This window comes from Cetorhinus maximus, chromosome 26, assembly GCF_964194155.1.
Source record: "Cetorhinus maximus chromosome 26, sCetMax3.hap1.1, whole genome shotgun sequence".
NCBI classification, from domain to species: domain Eukaryota; kingdom Metazoa; phylum Chordata; class Chondrichthyes; order Lamniformes; family Cetorhinidae; genus Cetorhinus; species Cetorhinus maximus.
The window spans coordinates 22,031,113-22,056,345 of NC_135904.1; the positions used below are offsets into that span (position 1 = coordinate 22,031,113).

The window sequence follows — 25,233 nt, forward strand, 5'->3', positions numbered from 1 at the left end:
AAATCCTCTTCACCCATCACTGACCTACATTGTCTCCTGGTCCAGCAATGCCTCAATTTTTAAAATTCTCATCCTTGATTTCAAATCTCTCCATGGCCAGGCCCCTCCCTGTCTCAAATTCTCCCCAGCCTTACAAACGTCCAAGATCTTTGTCCCTCCAAATCTGGATTTTCATTGCTCAAACATCAGTACTGTCTTCAGCAGCCTCGACCTTAAAACTCTTAAATTCCACCCCCACTTCCCTCAAGCATCTCTGTCTACCTACTACCTACCTCTCTCTTGCTTTTAAGATGTTCTTTAAGACTATCCCTTACATATGAACATACAAATTAGGGACAGGAGTAGGCCACTCAGCTCCTCGAGCCTGCTTCGCCATTCAATAAGATTATGGCTGATTTGATTGTAATTTCAACCCCACATTCCTGCCTACCCCTGATAACCTTTCACCCCCTTGTTAATGAAGAATATATCTAGCTCTGCCTTAGAAAGATATTCAAAGACTTTGCTTCCACTGCCTCCTGCCTTTTGAGGAAGAGTTCCAAAGAGAAAATTTCTCCTCGTATCTGTCTTAAATTAGCGAACCCTTATTTTTAAACAGTGATACCTAGTTCTAGATTCTCCCACAAGAGGAAACATCCTCTCCACATCCACCCTGTCAAGATCCCTCAGGATCCTAAAGGTTTCAATCAAGTCACCTCTTACTCTTCTGAATTCTAGTGGATGCAAGCCTTTGGTCACTAGCCCTAATATCTCATCGTGTACCTCATAGTGGCAAATTTTGTTTGATCGTGTTCCTGTGATGTGCCTTGGGACACCTTACTGTGTTAAAGGCGCTATATAAATGAAGGTAGTAGACAAGATTCCACTTCAGCTGCTTAATTAATGGTAGACACAGTGGGAGTGGGTCTTCCCTTGGCTTGGGACCTACTGTAACTGATGTGTTAGGTTTTTTCCTTCAGTCGATTTAATGAACACTGAGGTGCAGGGTGGGCTGCTGCGGAGCTCCCTCTGTTGGAATCATTGTGACTGGCTTTTTCTAATGTCTGATTATTCCTAGTATAATGTTTGTGCATTTTCTGCTGCCAGAGTTGTTCCATTGGTAAAATGATTTCATATTTCACAAGTTGGTGATTGAGGAATAAAATAGCTGAGATACTATCAAAATAGCAATATTCTCTGTCTCCTTGTGAATTTTTAAGGTGGTTTCTGGATGGTGAAGTTTCTTGGTTGCAAAGATTTCTTTAAGTACTAATGCCTGGGTTGACAGAATGTTGAGCTAGTATGTTACACTAACATTGCAGACTGTATTGACTAGGTCAGCAACTGTTACAAGGTATGTCCTTTTTTTATCCAGAATGAATCATAACCACAAAATGATCATGGAAAATATGACAAAGCCTTGCATCATCCTGAGTCATGTAAATGCGCTGATGCAAATCTGCTTCCAGAGCTTTGTGCTACTCTGCAGCAGCTTTCCAGCAATTGTATGAAAATATCTCCCAAGTGGTGACCTCCGTTCACTCTTAACCTCTTCCTGTGACCGGCTCTGCTTGGGGTTGTGACTGCAACTGGGAACTTGACAAGGGGCATTGTTCTGAGGGATCATCCACCACATCACAACTGCAACAGAATTATTTTCCTCTTTTAAAACTGATGTAGACAAACTATCCGATCTTAATTTGGCCGAAGTGATTAAACTTTAGCTTGACAACCTCTCTCAATTGTAATTTTAAGTTGGAGAAGCCATCTCTCAAATGACCATGCAGAGTTTTGCCGCTGGGTGAAGTGTTCTCATTGGACTCTGACTGGTGGGGCCAGGAGTTAGGCGACACAACTGGGCTTCCTGCACACCCATTTCCAGTGATTTATTTTAATATAATAAACCACACTAATGCATTTGTATATCTGTCCTGTTTCTGGTACCCTTGCACTGTGTGCACACAGCGGGCTGATTTTATGACCGGGGTGCCCTTCCAGCAATTAAACCCCTGATTTGGGCTGCAAGAAACTCTTGTCTGTGCAATAACTTCAAATGACACTCAAAGCAAATTGTCCAGGCTGGCAATTGACCAAAATAAAATGATGTGTTTACCACAACAGCAGAGATGCAGGATGTCAGAGAGCCTCTGCTCAGCTCCATGTGCCCTTAAAGGAGAAAGTAAGCAAGGTTTAAGCTCCATGCTTAGGGTTTCTTTAATCGCTGCAGTTTGCAGAAGTTGGTTGAAGCAAAAGTTTATACCCACAGTGAAATTTGCTTGATATGCAAATATATTGGTTGTTGCCAAATGAACCACAATCCATATAGACAACAGGTACGGCGGATGTTATTTTATCATGTTATAAGATCAGATAAGTGACGGATTTTGTTTCGGTGCTTCCTGTTGAGCAATACTGAGCTGTTTTTTTTGAGGAGCTTTTTCAGATTTGGAATTGCGAATACAGCTATTAAGGTACAAGTGAATGTTTATTTTGTAACGTGTCTATCAGTTTGGGGGGGGTGGTGGTGTTAAATGAAGGTTGGTCTGCTGACCTGCAAATCCAGAGTAATGGCACATTTTTGAAGATTGGAGAAGACTGTATTCTACCTCAACCCATACAATGTGCTGATTGGTGCCTGTGTGAACTTAACTTGAACCCACCCCCTTCCCCTATTGACTGGTTTTGCTAATCCAGATTCCTAACAATAGCATAACCTAAGAAATTCCTAGGGGTTTCTATCCTCCTGCTGTCTTGTCAGTCTTTCCATTTTTCTTCTGTCCTTTGTTTTCCTCGGAGTCTCCTTTTTTTCCGCTCCCTCGCTCTTTATATTATTTTTTTCTTAAACAAAAACAGAAATACCTGGAAAAGCTCAGCAGGTCTGGCAGCATCGGCGGAGAAGAACAAAGTTGACATTTCGAGTCCTCCTGACCCTTCAACAGAACTAAACACATTATTTTTTTCTTGCTGTCTCGTATGTGTCTTGGATTGTACATTTTTTTCTTATTCCTATAATACCTCCCCAATCACCTCAAACAGGTGCCTCCATTATGCTGAAAATGGTTCCGATCACCCGTTTACAATATACCGTGGCCTGGGATTTGGGTGGCGTCACAATAGTTCTACTGCAAAAGCAGTCTGCTGGAATTTCAGTCCAAGTCTCTCGGGATCACCGAAAATTATGCCGCTGAATGAACCCTCCCCTGCCCCACAGAATCACACAGTGCAGAAGAGGCCCTTCAGCCCATCGAGTCTGCATCGACACGTGAGAAACACCTGACCTACCTACCTAATCCCATTTACCAGCACTTGGCCCATAGCCTTGAATGTTATGACGTGCCAAGTGCTCATCCAGGTACTTTTTAAAGGATGTGAGGCAACCCACCTCCACCACCCTCCCAGGCAGTGCATTCCAGACCGTCACCATGCTCTGGGTAAAAATGCTTTTCCTCACATCTCCCCTAAACCTCCTGCCCCTCACCTTGAATCTATGTCCCCTTGTGACTGACCCTTCAACTAAGGGGAACAGCTGCTCCCTATCCACCCTGTCCATGCCCCTCATAATCTTGTACACCACGATCAGGTCACCCCCTCAGTCTTCTCTGCTCCAACGAAAACAACCCAAGTCTATCCAACCTCTCTTCATAACTTAAATGTTTCATCCCAGGCAACATCCTAGTGAATCTCCTCTGCACCCCCTCCAGTGCAATCACATCCTTCCTATAATATGGCAACCAGAACTGCACACGGTACTCCAGCTGTGGCCTCACCAAGGTTCTATACAACTCCAACATGACCTCCCTACTTTTGTAATCTATGCCTCGATTGATAAAGGCAAGTGTCCCATATGCCTTTTTCACCACCCCACTAACATGCCCCTCCGCCTTCAGAGATCTGTGGACACACACACCAAGGTCCCTTTGTTCCTCAGAACTTCCTAGCGCCATGCCCTTCATTGAATACTTCCTTGTCAAATTACTCCTTCCACCTCACACTTTTCATGGTTAAATTCCATCTGCCACTTATCTGCCCATTTGACCATCCCTTCTATATCTCCCTGTAGCCCAAGACACTCAACCTCACTATAAACCACCCGGCCAATCTTCTTTTTCAATTTAAAAAAAGCAGAGCTTCCGCAAAAAAAATTTATCTCCTCCATCTTGAGAAACCAAGTGCACATATCCTTGCAGCAAAATCCAGGTCTGAAGTATCATTTGTAAAGAATGTGGGAACTTGCCTAAATATTTGTTGAAATGACTTATTTGAGTGTGAAGAGGCATTCGGAATGATTTGGAACTACAAACTCAACAGGACATGCATTCTATTTATCTCCCAGTGCAGGTGATTTTTAAAACTGACCCACTTAATTTTGTTTTGTTGACTCCCATACTGAAGAAGTTTTGAAAAGCATTTAACCTTTATAAAATATGTTCAATACTATTTTTATACTATGCTTTTACTGTTCTTTTCCTCGTCTCCCAAGCAACTCTCTGATCTTGAAGTCTGCCAAATGGAAGTGGTGTAGTGAAGCTGCAGCCCTTGTCCTGCTCCTCATCCAGCTGTTTATCTGTGTGTCTTACCTTGGGATTTGTAGATGTTGGGTAAATAGTTTTGCAGTGGTTGAACTTTACTTCAATCTTAATCAAATTAACATTTTCTTTGTTCTGTAAATCTCTTTCTGTAATTCTGCCTACTTCTGCCTTTTTTAAGGCCATGAGTTTGTTAGCCAACATAATAAAGTTCCATTTTTGTCTCATTTGATATCCTGGTATTTCTCCCAGTGGGTTGGCATCTCTGTTTATAGTTCCATCATTTTTCTGTTAATGTCTTCAATGGCCTTGTCAATAAGACATTGGCTCCTGCTGCTCAGTCACCACAAGTGGTTTGCTGAGTGCAGCAGTTGATCCATTAGGAGTGAAACTTTGTCTCCGTTAGCTGTTAGTGTGATCTATGTATGAATTGGTTTCCCAGATGGCTCAATGACTAAGAGGTTTTCATCTTTGAAACTTATCATGGTGCAGTGCACATTTTGATGAATACCTCAATTAATGTCATGCTATTGCCTTGCCAGCTGCAGTCTTGTGGCAACATGAAATCTGTCATCGGAGAATTTGATTTCCTAATAAGTCAAAAGCTCAATTGAAGTTAACTTTTAACTATAGTAAATGCTTTTGAAAGACTTGTGTTGAACTTTTTTTGTTAGCATATCTCTGTTTTCACAGTTTTTGAGCTAAAAACATTGCTTTAAATTTGGTGTGCTCACATTTATAGTCTATGTAATTCCATGTATAGTTCTGGTCATCGCATTACTGAAAGGATGTGATCGCACTAGAGAGGGTAGAGAGAATTGTGAGGATGTTGTGTAGGATTGGAGAATTTTAGCTATGAGGAAAGATTAAATTTTAAAAATTCATTCATGGGGTGTGGGCGTCACTGACTAGGCCGGCCTTTATTGCCTATCCCTAATTGCCCTTGAGAAGGTGGTGGTGAGCTGCTGCCTTGAACCACTGTAGTCTGTGGGGTAGGTACACCCACAGTGCTGTTTGGGAGGGAGTTCCAGGATTTTGAGCCAGCGATAGTGGAAGAATGGTGACATATTTCCAGGTCAGGATGGTGAGTGGCTTGGAGGTGAACTTCCAAGTGGTGCTATTCCCATGTAACTCCTGCCCTTGTCCTTCTAGATGGCAGTGGTTGTGGGTTTGGAAGGTGCTGCTTAAGGAGCCAATGAGTTCCTGCAGTGCTTCTTGTAGATGGTACACACTGCTGCCAGTGTGTGTTGGTGGTGGAGGGAGTGAATGTTTTTGGATGGGGGTGCCAATCAAGCGGGCTGCTTTGTCCTGGATGGTGTCAGGCTTCTTGAGTGTTGTGGGTGCTGCATTCATCCAGGCAAGTGGAGAGTATTCCATCACACTCCTGACTTGTGCCTTGTAGTTTGTGAACAGGCTTTGGGGAGCCAGGGGATGAGTTACATGTCGCATGATTCCTAGCCTCTGATTTGCTGTTGTAGCCACAGTATTTATATGGCTAGTCCAGTACAGTTTCTGGTCAATGGTAATCCCCAGGATGTTGTTCGTGAGAGATTCAGTGATGAAGATGCCATTGAACATCAAGGAGTGATGGTTAGATTCTCTCTTATTGGCACTTGTGTGGCGTGAATGTTAGTTGCCACTTGTCAGCCCAAGCCTGGATATTGTCTAGTTCTTGCTGCATTTAGACATGGACTGTTTCAGTATGTGAGGAGTCACGAATGGTGCTGAACATTGTGCAATCGTCAGTGAATATCCCCACTTCTGACCTGGGATTGTTTGCTTTGGAACACTGGGTTGACCGGCGATTTATTTGGGGTGCATTAAATGATTGTGTCTAGATGGTGGATAGGAAAGGGGTCAGTAACCAGGGGGCATAAATTTGAAGAAGGATTAGAGGGGAGCGGAGAACTGCCTGAATAGGTCACTGAGGCAGAAACCCTCATCATATTTAAGAAGTACTTGGAATGGACACTTGGAAGTGCCTTAACCTAAAGGGCTACAGACCAAGTGGTACTAGGCTGGATAACTCTTTTTCGGCCAACATAGATAAGACTGGCCAATTGACTTCCTTCTACACCGTAAATTTTCCACAATTCATTGAAGGGCAGGATAGGTTAAAGTAGTTGTGACTGGGTGTCTGAAATAGTGTCAGTAGGTGGAAATCTGCAGTGACCTTCAGTTTTATTATATAAGATGTATTGCTTCTTTTGGTGTTTCAGCTCTTCAAGGAGGGAGGCAAATAAAATTGAAACAACCAGGGGACCAACAGTAAAGGAAATGTTATGACAATTTTAGAGCATATGCTGCTTTTTTTCTGTGTCGTAAGTGATAACACACCATTAAAAGTGAATGCAGGTTGGAGTGGTATGGGCAGAGAGCAGTTTAAATACGTTTTCTCTCTCTTTTCCCCCCTCCCCCTCTTGAAGTGGATACCAGCGGGGGTTTAGATCCATTCACGTTCACAATCCTCTGCATTTCACCTAGGTGCTCAGTGTGCCATGTGACAACCGAGACCACGGTATTTGGTAATGGTGGGCACCATGTTGGTGCTCTTTTCAGCAGAGGTCACTAGCATTTCTGGCAGATTCTCCTTTGGCCAATGATAGCACCACCTCCAGTGCAGTTCAGCTAACTCTCCAAAAACCCATGAACCTAGATCCTTTTACTGTTGTATCTTATTGCCTTAAAGTCCGCTTGGTCACAGAGCCCTTGGGTAATTCTTAAATATGAACAGGCAGCTACAACCTTAAGATTTATTTGTACTTTCTAGGCAACGTCATCACCAGCCTATCTGAAATAATTGATTTAATTTTTGACATTTTCCTTTTTCCTTTCTATACCGTTACATGTTTGGGCTGTTTTTGTTTTACAGTGAATGTTGATAACATCAGGGAGACTAGATTTAAGTGTATTGCCAGCATGTTGGAGCTGAATTAGTAAATGCCATTGAAATTAAGTCTCTGATCAGCCCTTGGTTAATGACTCCATCTACTAATGTTAATCTAGCTTCCTCACATTTGATAGCTCATTAACTTCTCTCAGCTAAATGTTCCCCTCTTGTCACTTTGATAAATGCTGATGATATCCCTCCCCCCTGCCCCCTCAAGCCCCTGCCGCCAAAAAATATTTGAAGAAAATCTTTAGGGGTGCTCCCAAACATGTAGCTGCCTTATTGTATATGTTAATTGAGTTCACAAGCTGTTGTCCTATGTGGATGGGATGATTGCAGACATCAGGCTACCTGAAGGCCACAATAACGAGCTGAAAGTTGACTGAGAATATTACTATCGTACAAATCTCATTTGTAGCATTTGGAATTGGAAGGTTATGTTGGTGAACACTCTGTTCAATTTTTCCCCTAGACATTATTTCAAAGTCATCATCCTTTCATAAATTTTTTAGGTTGCTGATATACCTCCTGCAGTTTTATTTGTGCATTTTGAGGTTAAGTTTCACATTCTCTTTGTGCTGTATTACACTTCTCTGTCTCCAAGGCATGTCCTTTTGCCTCTCCCAGCTCCCCTATTGGCTCTGCTGCCATTTGCTTTCTCTGTCTGCTCTCCTTTTTAAAAACTTGATCATGCTGAATGGTGGAGCAGGCTTGAGGGGCCATGTGGTCTGCTCTTCTCATATTTCTTATGTTCAAAACAAACCTCTAAAATACACCACTGCAAATTCTGCTGTTTCCCAATTGAGATTTGGTGGTGCTACAATAAAAGCAGTGTAAGCATTAGTTGCATTGCCGGAAATGTTGAGGCTGGCTGGGCCCAAATGGAAGAGGTTGGTGATGGTGACTTTAGCACAGATCTTTACTATGAACTAATAGGTGTGGAAGTTTGGATTTATAATTGATCAAGCTCTAACCTGCCTTTACAGGACCCTGGGTCACTGTCAGTAATGAAAGACCATGTGATTATTATTGGTAGTGTGATTGCTGAAATTGAAACCATGGCCGTAAAGTTACCTTTAATAAATTGTCTCAAAAAGTCTGATTTATTAAAATATGGCATTTATATAAAGGGGAACCAGGTACACAATGTGTTGAAGCATTGGCATTTCCTGTCCAGGAGCTTTATTCTAGCTAGCTGAAAACCTTTTCTTCAACAAGCCACTTCGTAATGAGTTAACAGCACAGCACAGAGTCAGTTCCAGCTTGGCTCAGTCTCAGCTGGGCCTCAACGAACGCTTGTGTAAAAAGACAATGGTGGGGCGACGGTGGTCATCTGATATGAGGCCGATGAGTGATGTCCATTGCTGGGGAAAGAGTGGAGGGAACCCCACCCTGTCTAGTTTCCTTGATTTGCTGTATGCTTTTTTTGCTCTGTGTGTATGGTCTGAACAGCTGAGGGCAGGAGGGGGTACCTGGTTGGGTCTGCAGTCTGCTGCCTTGGTTGATCTGAGCCATGCAGGAGTAGGTCTCTATAATTAGCCCCGTGTCCAGGCAATGAAAAACTAACAAGGATGCTCACACTTGTCACCTGTCCGGAGGCCCCTACAGGAATTGCATGAGTCTGGGATATGGGTGAAGAAACCTTGGCTGTAAATTCCCATTGGGCGAATCACAACTCTGAAGTACCAATTGCATCCTGACCCAACATATTTCAGGAAGGCACAAAGTTGCTGAGAATTTTTTTGTTGAACATTGCATAGTGCCATGATAATGAAGGAAAAAACGCTGAACTGCATCTGGAAATATTAGACTTTAAAAATAAGACCTGAGTTTTTAAAAATGCACACAAGCCACTGGCTGAAATGCTGCAGGGCGACTCCCTAAGAGGTAATGGAACCCCACCCTGTTGCCAGCCAAGGTACTTTTAAAGACACCGAGAAACTAATTGTTCCCTCTGGTAGAGACAATGGGACATAATGGGAGATGAGTATCACCTCATCAAGAAATCCTGTGGGCAATGCCCAAACAGATTTGTGAATTTGCTTCCCACTTGGAATATACAAAGGAGGGGTTAAAAGTGAGCTAAAAAGCTGCCCTGGTGTCTGTCTGTCTGGTGGGTGTTCTGAGAGAGCAAGTGCTGAAAGTTTGACACCGAAGTAATGGCCACACACACTACCCCTCCAAATTGCCATTTTGCAGGTATCCCAATTTCTCTCCCTCTCTACTGAAGTCAACACTACTGGAACTTCAAAACCGACCATTTGCATTCTTTCTTTTAACCTGTAAAATGGTACATACATGTATTTTATCCTTTCTTGCCTTTGGTAGTTAATAAACTTACTCTTGCCTTCAACTCTAGAAAGTCTGATCAAGTTGACTCTTTCAAAACCAGAATGATTGGGTCTGGGAAAAAGATATCCATGAAAGGGATCGTTTTTAGATTAAATCTTGTTGCGACCAAAAGGGGGAGGGGGGGTGGGTGTTGCTGAATAAAGACAGGGAGCCAGTTCATTCCTCCTCACCTGGGGCATAACAATTTGGGGATGTCCCAGCCAGATGGTGACAAATTGAGGGATCTCGCTTTGGGGAATCTCACCTGGGGGTGGGTCGTAGCAATAGCATCAAACATTACTTTCTTTTTTTTTAAAGAAGACATTAATTCTTAAATGGTGGCTCAAGAGCATGTGAAGCACTGGAGATTTCAACACTTGATTCTGGAAGTTGCAATGTGTTCAGTCTAAAGTGATATCGGTCTCTGTCCTTTCAAAGGCTTAATGGGGGGTGGTGAGGGGGAATAATGCCCCATTCACAAAAAGGAGAATGAATTCCGTCGTTTTAAATACACAGCCAAAGTTCTTGTTTTAACATTTCTGAGGAGGTTGCATGTAACTTCACTTCAGGCCCCTCTTGCAAGTAATTTGAGTAAGAAATCCAACCATCCATTGATGAGTGTAAATTGGTCTTGCTGCAGTATCAAATACGCTGGAAGAGAGAGAGGGGGCGGGTGGGGGGGAGATGAACTGCAGTTTGAAATACTGGCATTTTGCTAACGTCAATGAGGTTCTTTTTCGAAGTCCTTTTGACAAAATTGATGTTACCTCCGTCTGTTCGGAATGTATTGGATTCCGACGTTTAGGGACATTTTGTTTCTGTAGATGTAACCATGTGTCTGAACTTCCTGTAACTATTTTGATTTGTGTGAGCAATAGAATATGATTCAGCTAATGGCTGAAGTGCTAAATCTAGTATTTTCTGCTCTGCTTTTTGAAGTGCTATAATTAAAGCAATTGACTTGCTTTGTGGTTTAATAGTATCTGTCTTGATTTCAAGCAGCTAATTATTGTCTGATTATTCTGAGAGCTGTTTTTGCTGACTTGTAACTGCTTAGTTCTTTGTAGTTAGTTCCTTGTTGAATTATTTCCATTATCTCTGGCTTTTTATTGCAGTCGTTTGCTCTCTAGTCACTTCTTTCAAAATCTGTAACTGGAAGTGCCTCCTGGGCTATGCCTGAGTTCTGATTTTCTTCGTTTCATTGACTGACAATGGAGTGGGTGGAACAGCTGCCAGAAACCACTTTCAGCTGCCATTTGGTCTTTAGCTGACGGATTTTCAAGGAGACAGTTAGGTTCAGCAAGAACATATTGAACTTGAAGGATTTATAGAACTTGTTTTAATCACAGAGATTTTCCAATTAATTACTGCTGGAACTGAATTGTTCAGTAAGATAACCTACCAAGGCTTGGAATTAGGTTTATTGCAAAGCTAGTCATTTTTTCTGCCTTGTCTGTTACCACACAGACCCAGCCGACCTTCTGCCTACTTTGCTACCTCCTTGATACCTCCTTTCTATCCTGTCTTGTGTTGGCCGCATTTTGTACCCCGCTCCCCTGGACTTGATGTTTACCCCACTCCTTTTGGTTGCAAACCAGAAGTTCGTAACCCACGTCTCCAACAACACATGCCTCCACTTGGAAATCACCACTCGAGGATGTCCAGTTTGTTTAAAATTAACAAGAACAGAAAAATGCTGGAAAAACTCAGCAGGTCTAACAGCATCTGTGGAGAGAGAGAAAACAGTTAATGTTTCGAGTCCGTATGACTGAACGCTGTGAAGAAGAGTCATACGGACTCAAAACGTTAACTCCATTTTTTTTCTCTCCACAGATGCTGTTAGACCTACTGAGTTTTTCCAGCATTTTCTGTTTTTGTTTTGGGTTTCCAGCATCCACAGTATTTTGCTTTCATCTTTGTTTAAAATTAAGGCTTATCAAGATTTTTAACACCTTGCAAACTGGCAGTCAAGAAAAGGGATAAAATAATACTGTGCAATTGCAAATGTTTCATTTTTGTCACTGTTATTCACACTTTACATGCAGTGAACACTAAGTATATATGATTATCAGCACAAATGGGCTTGTTTCTTTCATGACGGATGGATTTGGGTCCGCAGTGCACATTGGCCCACGATTAGGGTGAATGATGTGGCCTGACATACGACTGATGCTATGAATTTCTACACTTTGCCTTTTGAAGTGCATTTGGTTCATGATTGCTGCAAGTTTACTTCTTACGTAAGTCCCCAAGTTGATGAAAACATCCCTGTCTGGTTGATGAGCTGCTTGGCTTGCAAAATCATCAATTCCACTCTGGAGCTATGTTAACAGAGTTTGGGGATTGTTGTGACCAGTGTTGCAGTAATGGGAACTCGTCTGAGGGTTTGGAGAGGGGAAAACCGTTTTAATTTGCACCTATCCATCCTATACTTTACCTGGTACTCGTTTTGAAAGCTTGGAAATATCCTGGTCTCCGGCACTAGGGCCTCTCTCTTGATGGATCAGATGCAGCAAAGCAGATTTGGATGAAGGTGTAACAAAAGCAGAAAATGCTGGAAAAACTCTGCAGGTCTAACAGCATCTGCGGAGAGAAAGACAGAGTTAATGTTTCGAGTCTGTATGATTCTTCAGAGCTATACGGACTCAAAACGTTCACTCTGTCTTTCTCACCACAGATGCTGTTCGACCTGTGGAGTTTTTCCAGCATTTTTGGTTTTTGTTTCAGATTTCTAGCATCCGCAGTATTTTGCTTTTATCCCGGATGAATGTGCGCTGTGTATGCCACCTACACTGAGTGTGTTGGAGACATCTGCCTGCCAGCTATAGGATATTGTAGAATGGGGCCCATGTGCGGACTCTCTACATGAAGGCTGAAGGTGCTACATGTAAACAAATATTGACTTTTCGGGTAGTAATTGCTTTAAAACCATTGTTGTGAGCATCACCCTTTGGCAAAAACCCAAGTTGAATCAGCTGATAATTTGTACTGAAATGTGCTATGTTCAACCTCCTTGACCTCATCCCAAGCTTTGGCTAGCTTGCTTGCTGCTCTGCTATTGTAACCTAACTTCTTTTTAAATAAAATTTTAAATCTTTTCATAGGTTTATAAGCCCAGTGGCCCAGATGGTAATACAGGGAGGGGACAGAGGATACACCTTCAGCTGTGGGACACAGCTGGTCAGGAGAGGTGGGTGTTTATCATTTTCAAGGGTTTTTTTTTAAGGATTATGAGATGAGATCTATGGGAACTCTGCACTTGCTTCCACTATTTTCAGTATACAATATTGAAATATCTCCTCCTCCCAACCACAGGCTCCACCATTCTGACCATGCACAGACAGTTTTCATTAAAGTTGTTCAATCCTGCAGCTTATCTGTAAATGGAACCAAGTTCGCGTATGTCTGCAGTTATTCTATACAGGAAACGGCACCGATTTGCACTGTGTGGTGAAGCCTATTTTGTTGCTCTTCCAGATTGGATTGGACTATTGGTCATACTCCATTATCTGTCACGTAAAAAATTCCTGCTTCTTACTGCAACAGGCAAGACATTAACAGATGAAAGAGTAAAACAGTGAAGCTGTGAACCTGGCTGATTTTGTTCCATTAAGGAGACATATTTGACCAGCCTTGAACCCAACCCCTCAGTCGTCTCTTCTATCGAGTGTGCTGTCGTTTCCCCAGCTCCAGTGTATCAAGAATTTTACCTGGGCCTTCCCCTGTGTTCCCTCAGAAACTTGCATTCATATAGCACCTTTCACTGCCTCTGTCCCAAAGTGCGGTACAGCCAGTGAAGAACTTTTGAAGTATGGCTGAGGGAACCAACAAGAGGGAAAAACATACTTGACCCCATCCTCAGCAACTTGCCTGCTGCAGATGCATCTGTCCGTGACAGTATTGGTAGGAGTGACCACCGCACAGTCCTTGTGGGGACGAAGTAATGTGGGAAATGCGGAAGACACCTTGTACAACAAGGCACACCAAACAATCTTTGCTAATGACCAGATAATGGGCTGGATTTTACGAGCCCTTGCTGGGTGTTTTCAACAGTGGAGGGGGACATGTCAAATATGACATGACCTTCCCACCCACCCCAACCCGGTCCTCATAAAATGGGGGTTGGGTAAGGCGCCCACTAGCTCGCAGGTCCTTGTGCCTATTGAGGCCCTAAGTGACCGATTAATGGCTACTTAAGGATCTCAATCCGTTGGCGAGAGTAGAAAGGCTCTTTTTTTCACCAAAATTGGTGAAAGGGCAGTAAGGATGGGGGAGGGGTGGTGTACATACTTTGGGGGATTTCCCCCCCCGCCCCACCCCAAGATTGTACACCCTGCCCTGCCTCTAAAACCTGGTCCCCCACCCCCTTGCCACTCTCCTGATCCCTCCCTGCCCAAAAAGTGGAGGCGATTGTGGTATTGTCACTAGACTAGTTACCCAGAGACTCAGGGTAATGCTCTGGGGACTGGGTTTGAATCCCACCACAGCAGATGGTGGAATATGAACTCAATAAAATATCTGGAATTAAGAGCCTAATGATGACGATGAAACCATGTCAATTATAATTTTTTAAAAATCCATTTGTTTTACTAATGTCCTTTAGGGAAGGAAATCTGCCATTCTTATCTGGCCTAACCTACATGTGACTCCAGACCCACAGCAATGTGGTTGAGACTTAAATGCCCTCTGCAATGGCCTAGCAAGACACACAGTTGTATCAAACTGCTAAAATCAAGTCAATAAGAAGTGAAACAGGACGGACCACCCAGCATCGATCTAGGCACTGGAAATGACAATGGCAAACTTACCTCTGTCGACCTTCCAAAGTCGTCCTTACTGACATCTGTGGGCTTCTGACAAAACTGGGAGAGCTGTCTCACAGACTAGCCAAGCAACAGCCTGTCATAGCCATACTCACAGAATCGTACCTTACAGATGATGTCCCAGACACCATCATCACCATCCCACCGGCAGGACAGGCCCAGCAGAGGTGATGGCACAGGGTATACAGCTGGGAGGGAGTTGCTGTGGGAGTCCTTAACATCGACTCTAGAGGCCATGAAGTCTCATGGCATCAGGTCAAACGTGGGAAAGGAAACATCCTGATTACCATGTACTACCCCCTCTCCCCCCCCCCCAACTCAGAATCAGTGCTTCTCCATGTTGACATGTTGAACACCACTTGGAGGAAGCACTGAGGGTGTCACAGGCGCAGAATGTACTCTGGGTGGGGGACTTCAATGTCCATCACCAAGAGTGGCTCGGTAACACCACTACAGACCAAGGTGGCAGAATCCTAAACGACATAGCTGCAGACCCAGTCTAGCGGCTAAGTGGTGAGGGAACCAACAAGAGGGAAAAACATACTTGACCCCATCCTCAGCAACCTGCCTGCTGCAGATGCATCTGTCTGTGACAGTATCGGTAGGAGTGACCACCGCACAGTCCTTGTGGGGACGAAGTCTTGTCTTCACATTGAGGATACCCTCTATCCTGTTCTGTGGCACTACCACCGTGCTAAATGGGATTTCGAACAGATTTAGCAATTCAACACTGGGCAACCATGAGGCGCTGTGGGCTATCAGCAGCAGCAGAATTGTACTCCACCACAAACTGTAGCCTCATGGCCTGGCATATCCTGCACTCTACCATTACCACCAAGCCAGGGGATCAACCCTGGTTCAATGAAGGAGGGCATGCCAGGAGCAGCACCAGGCATACCAAAAAATGAGGTGTCAACCTGGTGAAGCTATAACACAGGACTACTTGCATGCCAAACAGTATAAGCAGCAAGTGATACACCAAGCTAAGCGATCCCACAACCAACGGATCAGATCCAAGCCCTGGAGACCTGCCACTTCCGGTTGTAAATGGTGGTGGACAATTAAACAAATCACTGGAAGAAGGGGTTCCACAAATATCCCCATCCTCAATGACATGAGTGCCCAACACATCAGTGGAAAAGTTGAGGCTGAAGCATTTACAACAATCTTCGAACAGAAGTGCCGAATGGATGATCCATCTCAGCCTCCTCTGGAAATCCCCAGCATCACAGATGCCAGACTTCAGCCAATTCACTCCACATATCAAGAAACGGCTGAATGCACTGGATACTGCAAAGGCTATGGGCCCTGGCAATATTCTGGCAATAGTACTGAAGGCTTGTGCTCCAGAACTTGCCGCATCCCTAGCCAAGCTGTTTCAGTACAGCTACAACACTGGCATCTACCCTGTGATGTTGAAAATTGCCCAGGTATGTCCTGTATGCCAGAAGCAGAACAAATCCAACCCGGCCAGTTACTGCCCCATCAGTCTACTCTCGATCATCAGTTAAGTGATGGAAGGGGTGATCAACAGCAGTGCTATCAAGTGGCACTTGCTTAGCAATAACCTGCTCACTGATGCTCAGTTTGGGTTCTGGCAGGGTCACTCAGCTCCTGACCTCATTACAGCCTTGGTTCAAACATGGACAAAAGGGGTGAATGTCCGAGGTGAGGTGAGGGTGACTGTCCTTGACATCAAGGCAGCATTTGACCGAGTGTGGCCTCAGGGAAAAAGCAAAACTGGAGTCAATGGGAATTGGTGGGAAGGGGGTGCTGCTGGTGGTGGAGACTCTCTGCTGTTTGGAGTCATAGCTAGCATAAAGGAAGATGGTTGTGGTTGTTGGAGGTCAATCATCTCAGTTCCAGGACATCACTGCAGGGAGTTCCTCAGAGTAGTGTCCTAGGCCCAACCATCTTCAGCTGCCTCATCAATCACCTTTTCCCCCCATCAAAAGGTCAGAAGTGGGGGTGTTTGCTGATGATTGCACTATGTTCAGTACTATTCAGTGGCTCCCCAGATACTGAAGCAGTCCATGTCCAAATGCAGCAAGACCTAGACAATATCCAGGCTTGGGAATGTTACTTGCCACTTAAGTGCCAGGCAATGGCAGCAGGTTAAACAGACCCAGGGCAATGCCGTGGGGACCCGGATTTGAATCCCACCACGCTAGATGATGAAATTTGAATTCGATTAAAAATCTGGAATTAAGAGTCGGATGATGACCATGAAACCATTGTCAATTGTTGTAAAAACCCATCTGGTTCACTAATGTCCTTTTTAGGGAAACAAACCTGGTGTCCTTACCTGGTCTGGCCTACATGTGACTCCCGACCCACAGCAATGTGGTTGACTCTTAAGTGCCCCCTCTGAACAAAGATAAGTAGGGATGGGCAATAAATGCTGGCCTAGCCAGCGATGCCCATATCTCATGAATGAATATATTTTAAAAATGACCATCTCCAACAAGACAGAATCTAACCATTGCCCCTTGACATTCAATGGCATTACCATCAATGAATCCTCCACTATCAATAGCCAGGGGGGGTTACCATTGGCCAGAAACTGAACTGGGCTAGCCATATAAATACTGTGGCTATGAGAGCAAGTCAGAGGCTAGGAATCCTGCGGCGAGTAACTCACCTCCATACTCCCCGAAGCCAGCCCACCATTTGCAAAGCAGAAGCCCCAATTGTGATGGAATACTCTCCACTTGCCTGGATGAGTGCAGCTCCATCAACAGTCAAGAAGCCATACACCATCCAGGGCAAAGCAGCCCACTTGATTGACACCCCTTCCACCAACATTCACTCCCTCCTCCAGTGACGCATAGTGGCACCAGTGACGCACAGTAGCAGCAGTGTGTACCATCTACAAGATGCACTGCCAGGACTCACCAAGGCTCTTTAGACAGCACCTTCTAAACCCACAACCACTACCATCTAGAAGGACAAGGGCAGTAGACACGGGAACACTGCCACCTGGAAGTTCCCCTCCAAGCCACTCACCATCTGATTTGGAAACATATCACTGTTCCCTCACTGTCGCTGGCTCAAAATCCCAGAACTCCCTCCCGAACAGCACTGTGGGTGGTACCTACACCAGAGGTTCAAGAAGGCAGCTCACCACCACCTCCTCAAGGGCAATTAGGGTTGGGCAATAAATCTTGGCCTAACCAGCGAAGCCCACATCCCATGAATAAATTTTTTTTTAAATGCCTGGGATGTACCTGGGTCCAGATGCCAGTGATCGTCTACATGGGGCTGCTAGCTGTCCCAGTTGCACCCACTAGTCAGTTCTGGCACCTCTGGGACTGCAAGAACTTCTGGGCCAATCAGATTGGCCTGCAGCTCTCGAGGGTGTGACTTTCTTCCACTGAGGGACAAAAGTCTTGACCCTCTGCTTGTTAAGGCCACTGATGGGCAGCCTTTTTAAAGCCGGTTGGTTTGTGACCGACATTTCTAACGGGGGTGGGGGTCGGTGGACAAGTAATACACGCCCCTGTAAAATTCAGCTCAATGTTTTTTGGTGCTGTTTGAGAGATAAATGTTGACCAGAAAGATTGAAAGCCCTCTCTGAAATGTTTACCAAATTTTTAGTCACACAATTTTGATTTCGTACACACACAGTAAATGCCAGTTTCTATGGTGCCACACTAGGCCTAATTCTACTTGAATTTTGCTCGCTTCCTGTAAACAACAACAAAATTGTACCACTGCAAAAGACAAAGAATTGGATAGAGCAAGCCTCCATGTATTATATGTGGGAGAGGTAGCCACGAGCAAAAATTCATAGTGTATTTGGGACAGTTTCCTAGAACAATATGTTGTGGATCCAACCAGAGGTCAGGCGATTTTGGATCTAGTCATGTGTAATGAAGCAGGTTTAATAAATAAAATCAAAGTAAAAGATCCCCTAGGAAACAGTGACCATAACAAGGTAGAATTTGGCATTCAGTTTGAGAGTGAGAAACTTGGGTCGGAAACAACTTTGCTAACCTTAAAGAAGGGTAATTACAAAGGAATGAGGAGAGAGTTGGCTGGATTGGACTGGGAAAGGAGTTTAGCAGAGAAGACGGTTGATGAACAATGGCAGACGTTTAAGAAAATAGTTCATGACTCACAACAAAGATATATCCCAATGAGGAAGAAGGATTCTAGGAAGAGGATAAACCAACTATGGTTAACCAAGAAAGTTAAGGAGTGTATCAAATTGAAAGAAAAAACATAAAATGTGGCAAAGATTATGGTAAGCCAGAGGATTGGGAAAGTTTTAAAAACCCACAAAAGATGACCAAAAAAATAGAGGGAGAAAATAAATGGGTAAACCAGCAAGTAATATAAAAACAGACAGTAAGAGCTTCTTTAAATATATAAAAAGGATGAGAGAGACCAAAGTGAAAATAGGCCCCTTGGAGAATGAGGCTGGGGAAATAATAATGGGGAACCAGGAAATGGCAGAGGAGTTGAATAAATACTTTGCATCAGTCTTTACGGTAGAAGACACTAATGGAATTCCAAAAATGCTAAATAATAAAGGGGCAAAAGTGGGGGAGGAAATAAACACAATAACTATCACTGGAGAAAAGATACTAGGGAAACTAACAGGACTAAAGGTGGATAAGTCCCCTGAACCTGATAGGTTGCATCGTAGGATATTAAAGGGAGTGGCTGCAGAGATAGTGGATGCACTGGTAGTAATCTTCCAAGAATCCTTAGATTCTGGAAAAGTCCCAGAGGATTGGAAAAATGCCAATGTAACACCCTTATTCAAAAAGGGAGGGAGACAAAAAACAGGTAACTATAGGCCAGTTAGCTTAACATCCATCATTGGGAAAATGTTAGAGTCTATTATTAAGGATGTAATAGTGGAGCATTTAGAAATGCATAATATCAAGCAGAGTCAGCATGGCTTCATGAAGGGGAAATCATACCTGACAAATTTATTAGAATTTTTTGAGGAGGTAACAAGCAGGATAGATAAAGGGGAAACAGTAGATGTAATATATTTGGATTTCCAAATGGCGTTCGATAAGGTACCACACATAAGGCTACTTAATAAGATAAGAGCCTATGGGGTCAGGGGTAGTATATTAGCCTGGCTAGAGGAGTGACCAACTAATAGAAGACAGACAGTTGGGATAAGGGGGGCATTTTCAGGATGGCAATCTGTAACTAGTAGAGTGCCATTGGAATCAGTGCTGGGGCCACAATTATTTACAATATATATTAATGACTTGGATGAGGGAAATGAATGTACTATCGCCATTTTGCGGATGACACAAAAATAGGTGGGAAGGCAAGTGGTGAGGATGATGCAGTCTACAGAGGGATATAGACAGGTTAAGTGAGTGGGCAAAAACTTAACAGATGGAATATAATGTGGGAAAATGTGAGGCTATGCACTTTGGCAGGAAGAATAGAAGAGGATATTACTTAAATGGAGAAAGACTGCAGAAAGCTGCAGCAGAGGGATTTGGGGGTCCTCATGCATGAATCCCAAGAAGCTAGCATACAAGTTCTGCAGGTAATAGGGAAAGCAAATGGAATGTTGGCCTTTATTTCAAAGGGGATGGAGTATAAAAATAGGGAAGTCTTGCTAAAACTATACAAGGCACTAGTTGGACTACACCTAAAATACTGTGAACAGTTTTGGTCCCCTTATCTAAGGAAAGATGTACTGGCAGTGGAGGCAGTCCAGAGAAGGTTCACTAGGTTGATCCTGGGTATGGAGGGATTTTCTTATGAGGAGAGGTTGAGTAGGTTGGGCCTGTACTCATTGGAGCATAGAAGAATAGGAGGCGACCTTATTGAAACATGCAAGATTGTTATGGTGCTTGACAGGGTAGATGCTGAGAGGTTGTTTCTCCTTGTGGGAGAGTCTAGGACCAGAGGGCATAATCTCAGAGTAAGGGGTTGCCCATTTAAGACCGAGATGAGGAGGACTTCTCTGAGGGTAGTCAACCTGTGGAATTCTTTACCACAGACGGCTATAGAGACTGGGTCGTTAAATATTCAAGGCTGAGATAGATAGACAGATTTTTAATGAGTAAGAAAATCAAAGGTTATGGGGAAAAAGCAGGAAAGTGGAGTTGAGGATTATTAGATCAGCCATGATCTCATTGAATGGCAGAGGGGACTTGATGGACCTACTTCTGCTCCTACATCTTATGGTGTCCATGTCTGTGTGTACCGTCAACTGATGACTCCAAAAATCTCAATAGCCAAGGGAATTCATCAGCTAATGTGTAAATGTTTACTGCAATAAAAATAAATTACAGTTTTAACTTATAGCTTGGAAATCAGCAAGATAACCTCTGGCTGACTTCTGATCTTCCAGTGATGCAGAGATAGGATTCAAATTTCTCCAAATAATTTAAGGTAACTGTTGTGTCAAAAGCAGCAGTGCTCATGCTATGAACAGTGAACTCTGAAATTGTAAGAAACAGAGTGTGTGTGTGTGTGTGTGTGTGTGTGTGTTGTGATTGGGTGTACCTTGGCACTGTTTCTGATGTGAGGCAGTGGCTTTGATGTGGGGCTGATGTGACTGAAAGTTTTACCTTTTGAATTTACCTGATGCCAGTTATGGGGTAAAGTCAACATTAATGTGACAAGAGGCCTTTTAGCTATTTAAAGTATTTCAGTTGAGAAATTTTGTAAAATTATATGGGGATGTCTGAGGTGAAATGGCTTCAGACAGTTTGACTGAGGTTGGATGAATGCACAAAGCGAAGTTTCTGCCTGGCTCCTAAAAAAGATGTTTCTCCGTAATGTAACTTCATATTCCCAGTCCCTTTCTCTCCGCCCATGTGTTTCCATGATCCTGACATGCAAATGATCAGAAAGACTTCACTTGAGGCCATGTTTCACCAGAGCTGGGTAATTGTCCTGTACTTGGCTTTGCAGCCACTGTCCTTAAAGCTACTTGGATTACACACTTGCTCCCTCGTGAATAGGAGGGGGATAGTTGACACTAAACAGGAGGTAAAAGGGAAAACTTTGAGGAGGAGGAAGGGAACAGGAGAGAGGTTACAATTTGAAGTGGGATTGAAAGTATGATCAAAGATGAGGGTATTGAGAAGGTTTGTAAACAAATGGAGGAAACTAGAGAGGGAGTTCCAGAGTACAGTTACTATTTGGGAAGACTCTAATTCTTTGGGCTTCAGATTGCCAAAGTTAACTGAAGATGGAGCTCTTATCATAAAAGTTATTTTAATTTTGTAATTGCATTTTTCTAACTTTTATTTTGCATAAACTGTTATCTGTTTTCTGCTATTGGCAATTGCCGGTTACATGATGCTATTTTGAAGCCCTGTGATGATTTTCCTTTCTTCTCTTAGGTTCCGTAGCCTAACGACTGCTTTCTTTAGAGATGCTATGGGTTTTCTTTTGATATTTGACTTGACAAATGAGCAAAGCTTCCTCAATGTCAGAAACTGGATAAGTAAGTTCAGCTTTTTTTTAAATAAAAGCTTGCCTCTGTTTACTTGAGTTCAAAGTTTGTTTTTTATTTGCTTTTGCATGGCTGATGCACAAAAAGGTGGCGGCAGTGCACTGATGCTTAGTTTCTCTACAGTCGGAGAACTGATTCATACCTGCATGTCCTTGGAGCTAGGTTAACCATGGCAGTGAGGAAGGTCACTTTGCCTGCTAACCCACTGATGTCCATGTGGGAATGGGGACTTAAAAACTGCGGAGTATGTTGATGTGAAGTGGATGGGAGGAGTGAGAGAAATGTCCTTAATTAGTACAGATATAGCAGATTTCAGTCATAATTTCGTACTATCCAGTTTGACCCAATCGGCTGTTACATTTTTCAGCAAGGTTTCTAAGAACTGGTGAACTTTTTTTTACTGTTTGTCAGAAAACTAAATGGTTTATTAATCCCTTCGTCTAGGTGTATGTGCAGAATTATACACTATGTTTCATCTACCTTTTTGGGATTGTAGCATTGACAAACCTGCCAGCGTTAATGTGAATTCCCTGGCCTGTGCTATGTGTGATATTCTGATTCATTAGCTGAGCTGTACAGGTGCAAGTTCCACTCGCATTCACAATCTTTTCCTGCTTGTAACCAGACCTACGCAGCATAGCAGCAGCCACCTGTCCCCCTCCTCCACCCCAAGGAGAGGGTTTGTTCTTCCTTTTGATGCCTCCTGCTCTTGTTTATTTGTTTTATTTCTGCTGCTCCTTTTATCTCTGTGACAATCTCGTTAACCATTTTACTGCAGCGCTTGGAATTTCTGAAACTCCTTATGCACTGGCAGAGGTTACTTTTTGATCTAGTATCTGCTGAATTCAAAATGGCTTTACAATAACTTAAAATATTTCCAACTATTTTGCAGACCTTATGAGCTCTTTTGAGAGGTCACAGTTTGACAAAATGTAAAAAGGTGTTCACTAATGGTCTGAAGTTAAATGTTTCATTCCCCTAGTGTTTTTATTTCCCCAATAGCTTATTCAGCGAAAGTGTATGTATTGTGTAGGGAGCCAAAAACATTTGGATTTTAGATTTTGTCCATAAATTATAAACGAGGGAGATGTAGTTTTAATACCTGGGGAATACATGTGACCTATGCAGTTGAGTACTTTGTGCATCATGTTGCTGCTTTTGTCATACATCCCATGTACACTAATTACTCTTTGGAGTTCTGGTTTACATTGTTGTTTCCTTGTTTGCAATGTTCAACACAGCATTAATTTGGCTCGGGGCGAGACTTTCACCTACACCTGGGGAGCAAGTCCCAACCTTAGAGAGCTACCAGCCAATCGAATGGCCGGCAGCTCTGTAGTCCCTGCAGTGCTAAGTTTGAGCAGTGGCCACTGCTGGTACTGCAGCCAGTCCCCAAGCTCAAGTGGTAGAACGCTCGCTTAGCATGTGAGAGGTAGTAGGATCGATGCCCACATTCTCCACTTTGGCGTTCCCCTCAGGGAAAGGCGTGAGACGCAGCAGCCAGTCCCCAAGGAGGCCGGGCTGAAGGCAAGTTTGTGGTATCGGTGAACCCTGGCTGGCAGGCCCCAGTGAGGGAGTGAGGGGGGGGCTGGAGGTCAGATTTGAGAATCTTGTGGAGGGGGAGGGTTATAGGTATGACCTTGAGCATGTGGTGCCTCCATTTGACACAGGATCCCCAAAAGAGGTACTGCCCCCTTGCACGGCACTAGCTGTGCAGCCAAAAAGCTGCCGGGCAACCAGCTTGTCATGGGCACTCTTTCCCCCGCGCCCCCCTCCCCTCCCCACCATTGGTAAAATATCGGCAGGATGGGACCTGTAAGCAACCATTAATTGGCTACTTAAGAGCCTCAATAGGCGAGGCACCCAATGCCTCCATCATCCCCCATGAAATGGGTGACAGCCCGGGGTGGGTGGGGGGTGCATAGCAGTAGACAGGCCACATGCTACACTTTCCCAAGCCCCCGCCCCACCCCACCTTCAAACCTGCTGGCAGGGGATGGGGGTGGGTGGGGATGAGTATTGGATTCACACCTGCACCCCTGGGGGGAAAAGCGCCCCATGTTGGTTGACCATGTGATTAAGGAGTTGGGCAGCCCATTCATTCCTCCCCTTTTGGATTATTGGCCCATGTAAGCAAGACAGCTATTGTATGAAGCGGTTAAGAAGTTATAACTTGACTTAGTTTTAATGTAAAATCATACTGAAGAACAGAAATTTTGGTTTTGTAAAGGATTACTCCTGGATAAAGATCCCTCTGCTTATCAAAAAAAAAACCCACAGTTCTGAATTATAGATGTTTGTTTGGCCATTGACAAGGGCGTCTTTGCAACAAACTGTAGAATTTGAAGATTTTATTGCTCTGTCTCAGCCTTAACGCTCATCTCCTTCAGTGAACTGGAAAGTACAGGGATTTCACAGTCTTCACAAACTAGCAGTGGAGATTTACGCAGGATCAGGAGATGAACTGCTGTCTGGTGAATTTTGAAATAAAAAATTGTTTAATTAATCTTTGGTTCAGGTGTATTTTTTATTAAATGAAATACATTTGAAGTGCTGTAGTGCCTTATCCTGGAGTAATCTTTTCCAGGGAACTTCCTGTTCCTTTCTGGGGATTGGATGCTGGAATTATCTTGCGTTTTGTAATATTTGCTCTGTTCAGTGTCTCACCTGTAATGGGTGTTCTTGAGGAATTGTGAAGTTTCAAATTTTAACTGCACTGTTATCTTTTTATAAAATATAGTTGTGCGTGTCTTTCTCTCTCTGATAAATGTTTCATCCAGGCCAGCTTCAGATGCACGCATACTGTGAAAACCCAGACATTGTATTATGCGGCAATAAATGTGATTTAGAGGATCAGAGGGCTGTAAAAGAAGAAGCAGCCAGGGAGTTGGCAGAGAAATATGGGTAAGTGTTCTCCTCCCAAACTGTAAAACATTTGATGTTTATCGAATGGGAAGTCCCTATGTTCATGAGTGAATTTTACTGCGAGTCAGACATTCTTATTGGCTATCTTCAAGCAGTGTGTTCAATAAGGTTTGCTGGGGAAATATTTACGTGTTAAGTGTAAGATTGCAATACACTTCACTAATATGATTGTTGCATAAGCACAACTTTCTCATTGTGTCAGTCAGATGCAAATGTCTGGAAAAAAATTGTTTCGTTAAATGCTTTAAAGGTGGAAGAGGACCTAAAAGACAATGGTTTTTGCTCGGGCATTTAGCTCATTAAGTTGAG

General features: G+C 43.5%; 1 protein-coding gene across 6 annotated transcripts in view; it reads left to right on the forward strand.

The window, feature by feature from the left end:
- Window positions 1–25,233, forward strand: part of rab27a (RAB27A, member RAS oncogene family) — a 121,568-nt gene that overhangs the window by 78,650 nt on the left and 17,685 nt on the right. For all 6 annotated transcript variants that reach the window (XM_078530356.1, XM_078530353.1, XM_078530354.1 and 3 more), the window contains 3 exons: window positions 12,831–12,916; window positions 21,887–21,990; window positions 24,780–24,903. In XM_078530356.1, the coding sequence (XP_078386482.1) occupies window positions 12,831–12,916; window positions 21,887–21,990; window positions 24,780–24,903 (314 nt within the window). The remainder of the gene's footprint in view (window positions 1–12,830; window positions 12,917–21,886; window positions 21,991–24,779; window positions 24,904–25,233) is intronic.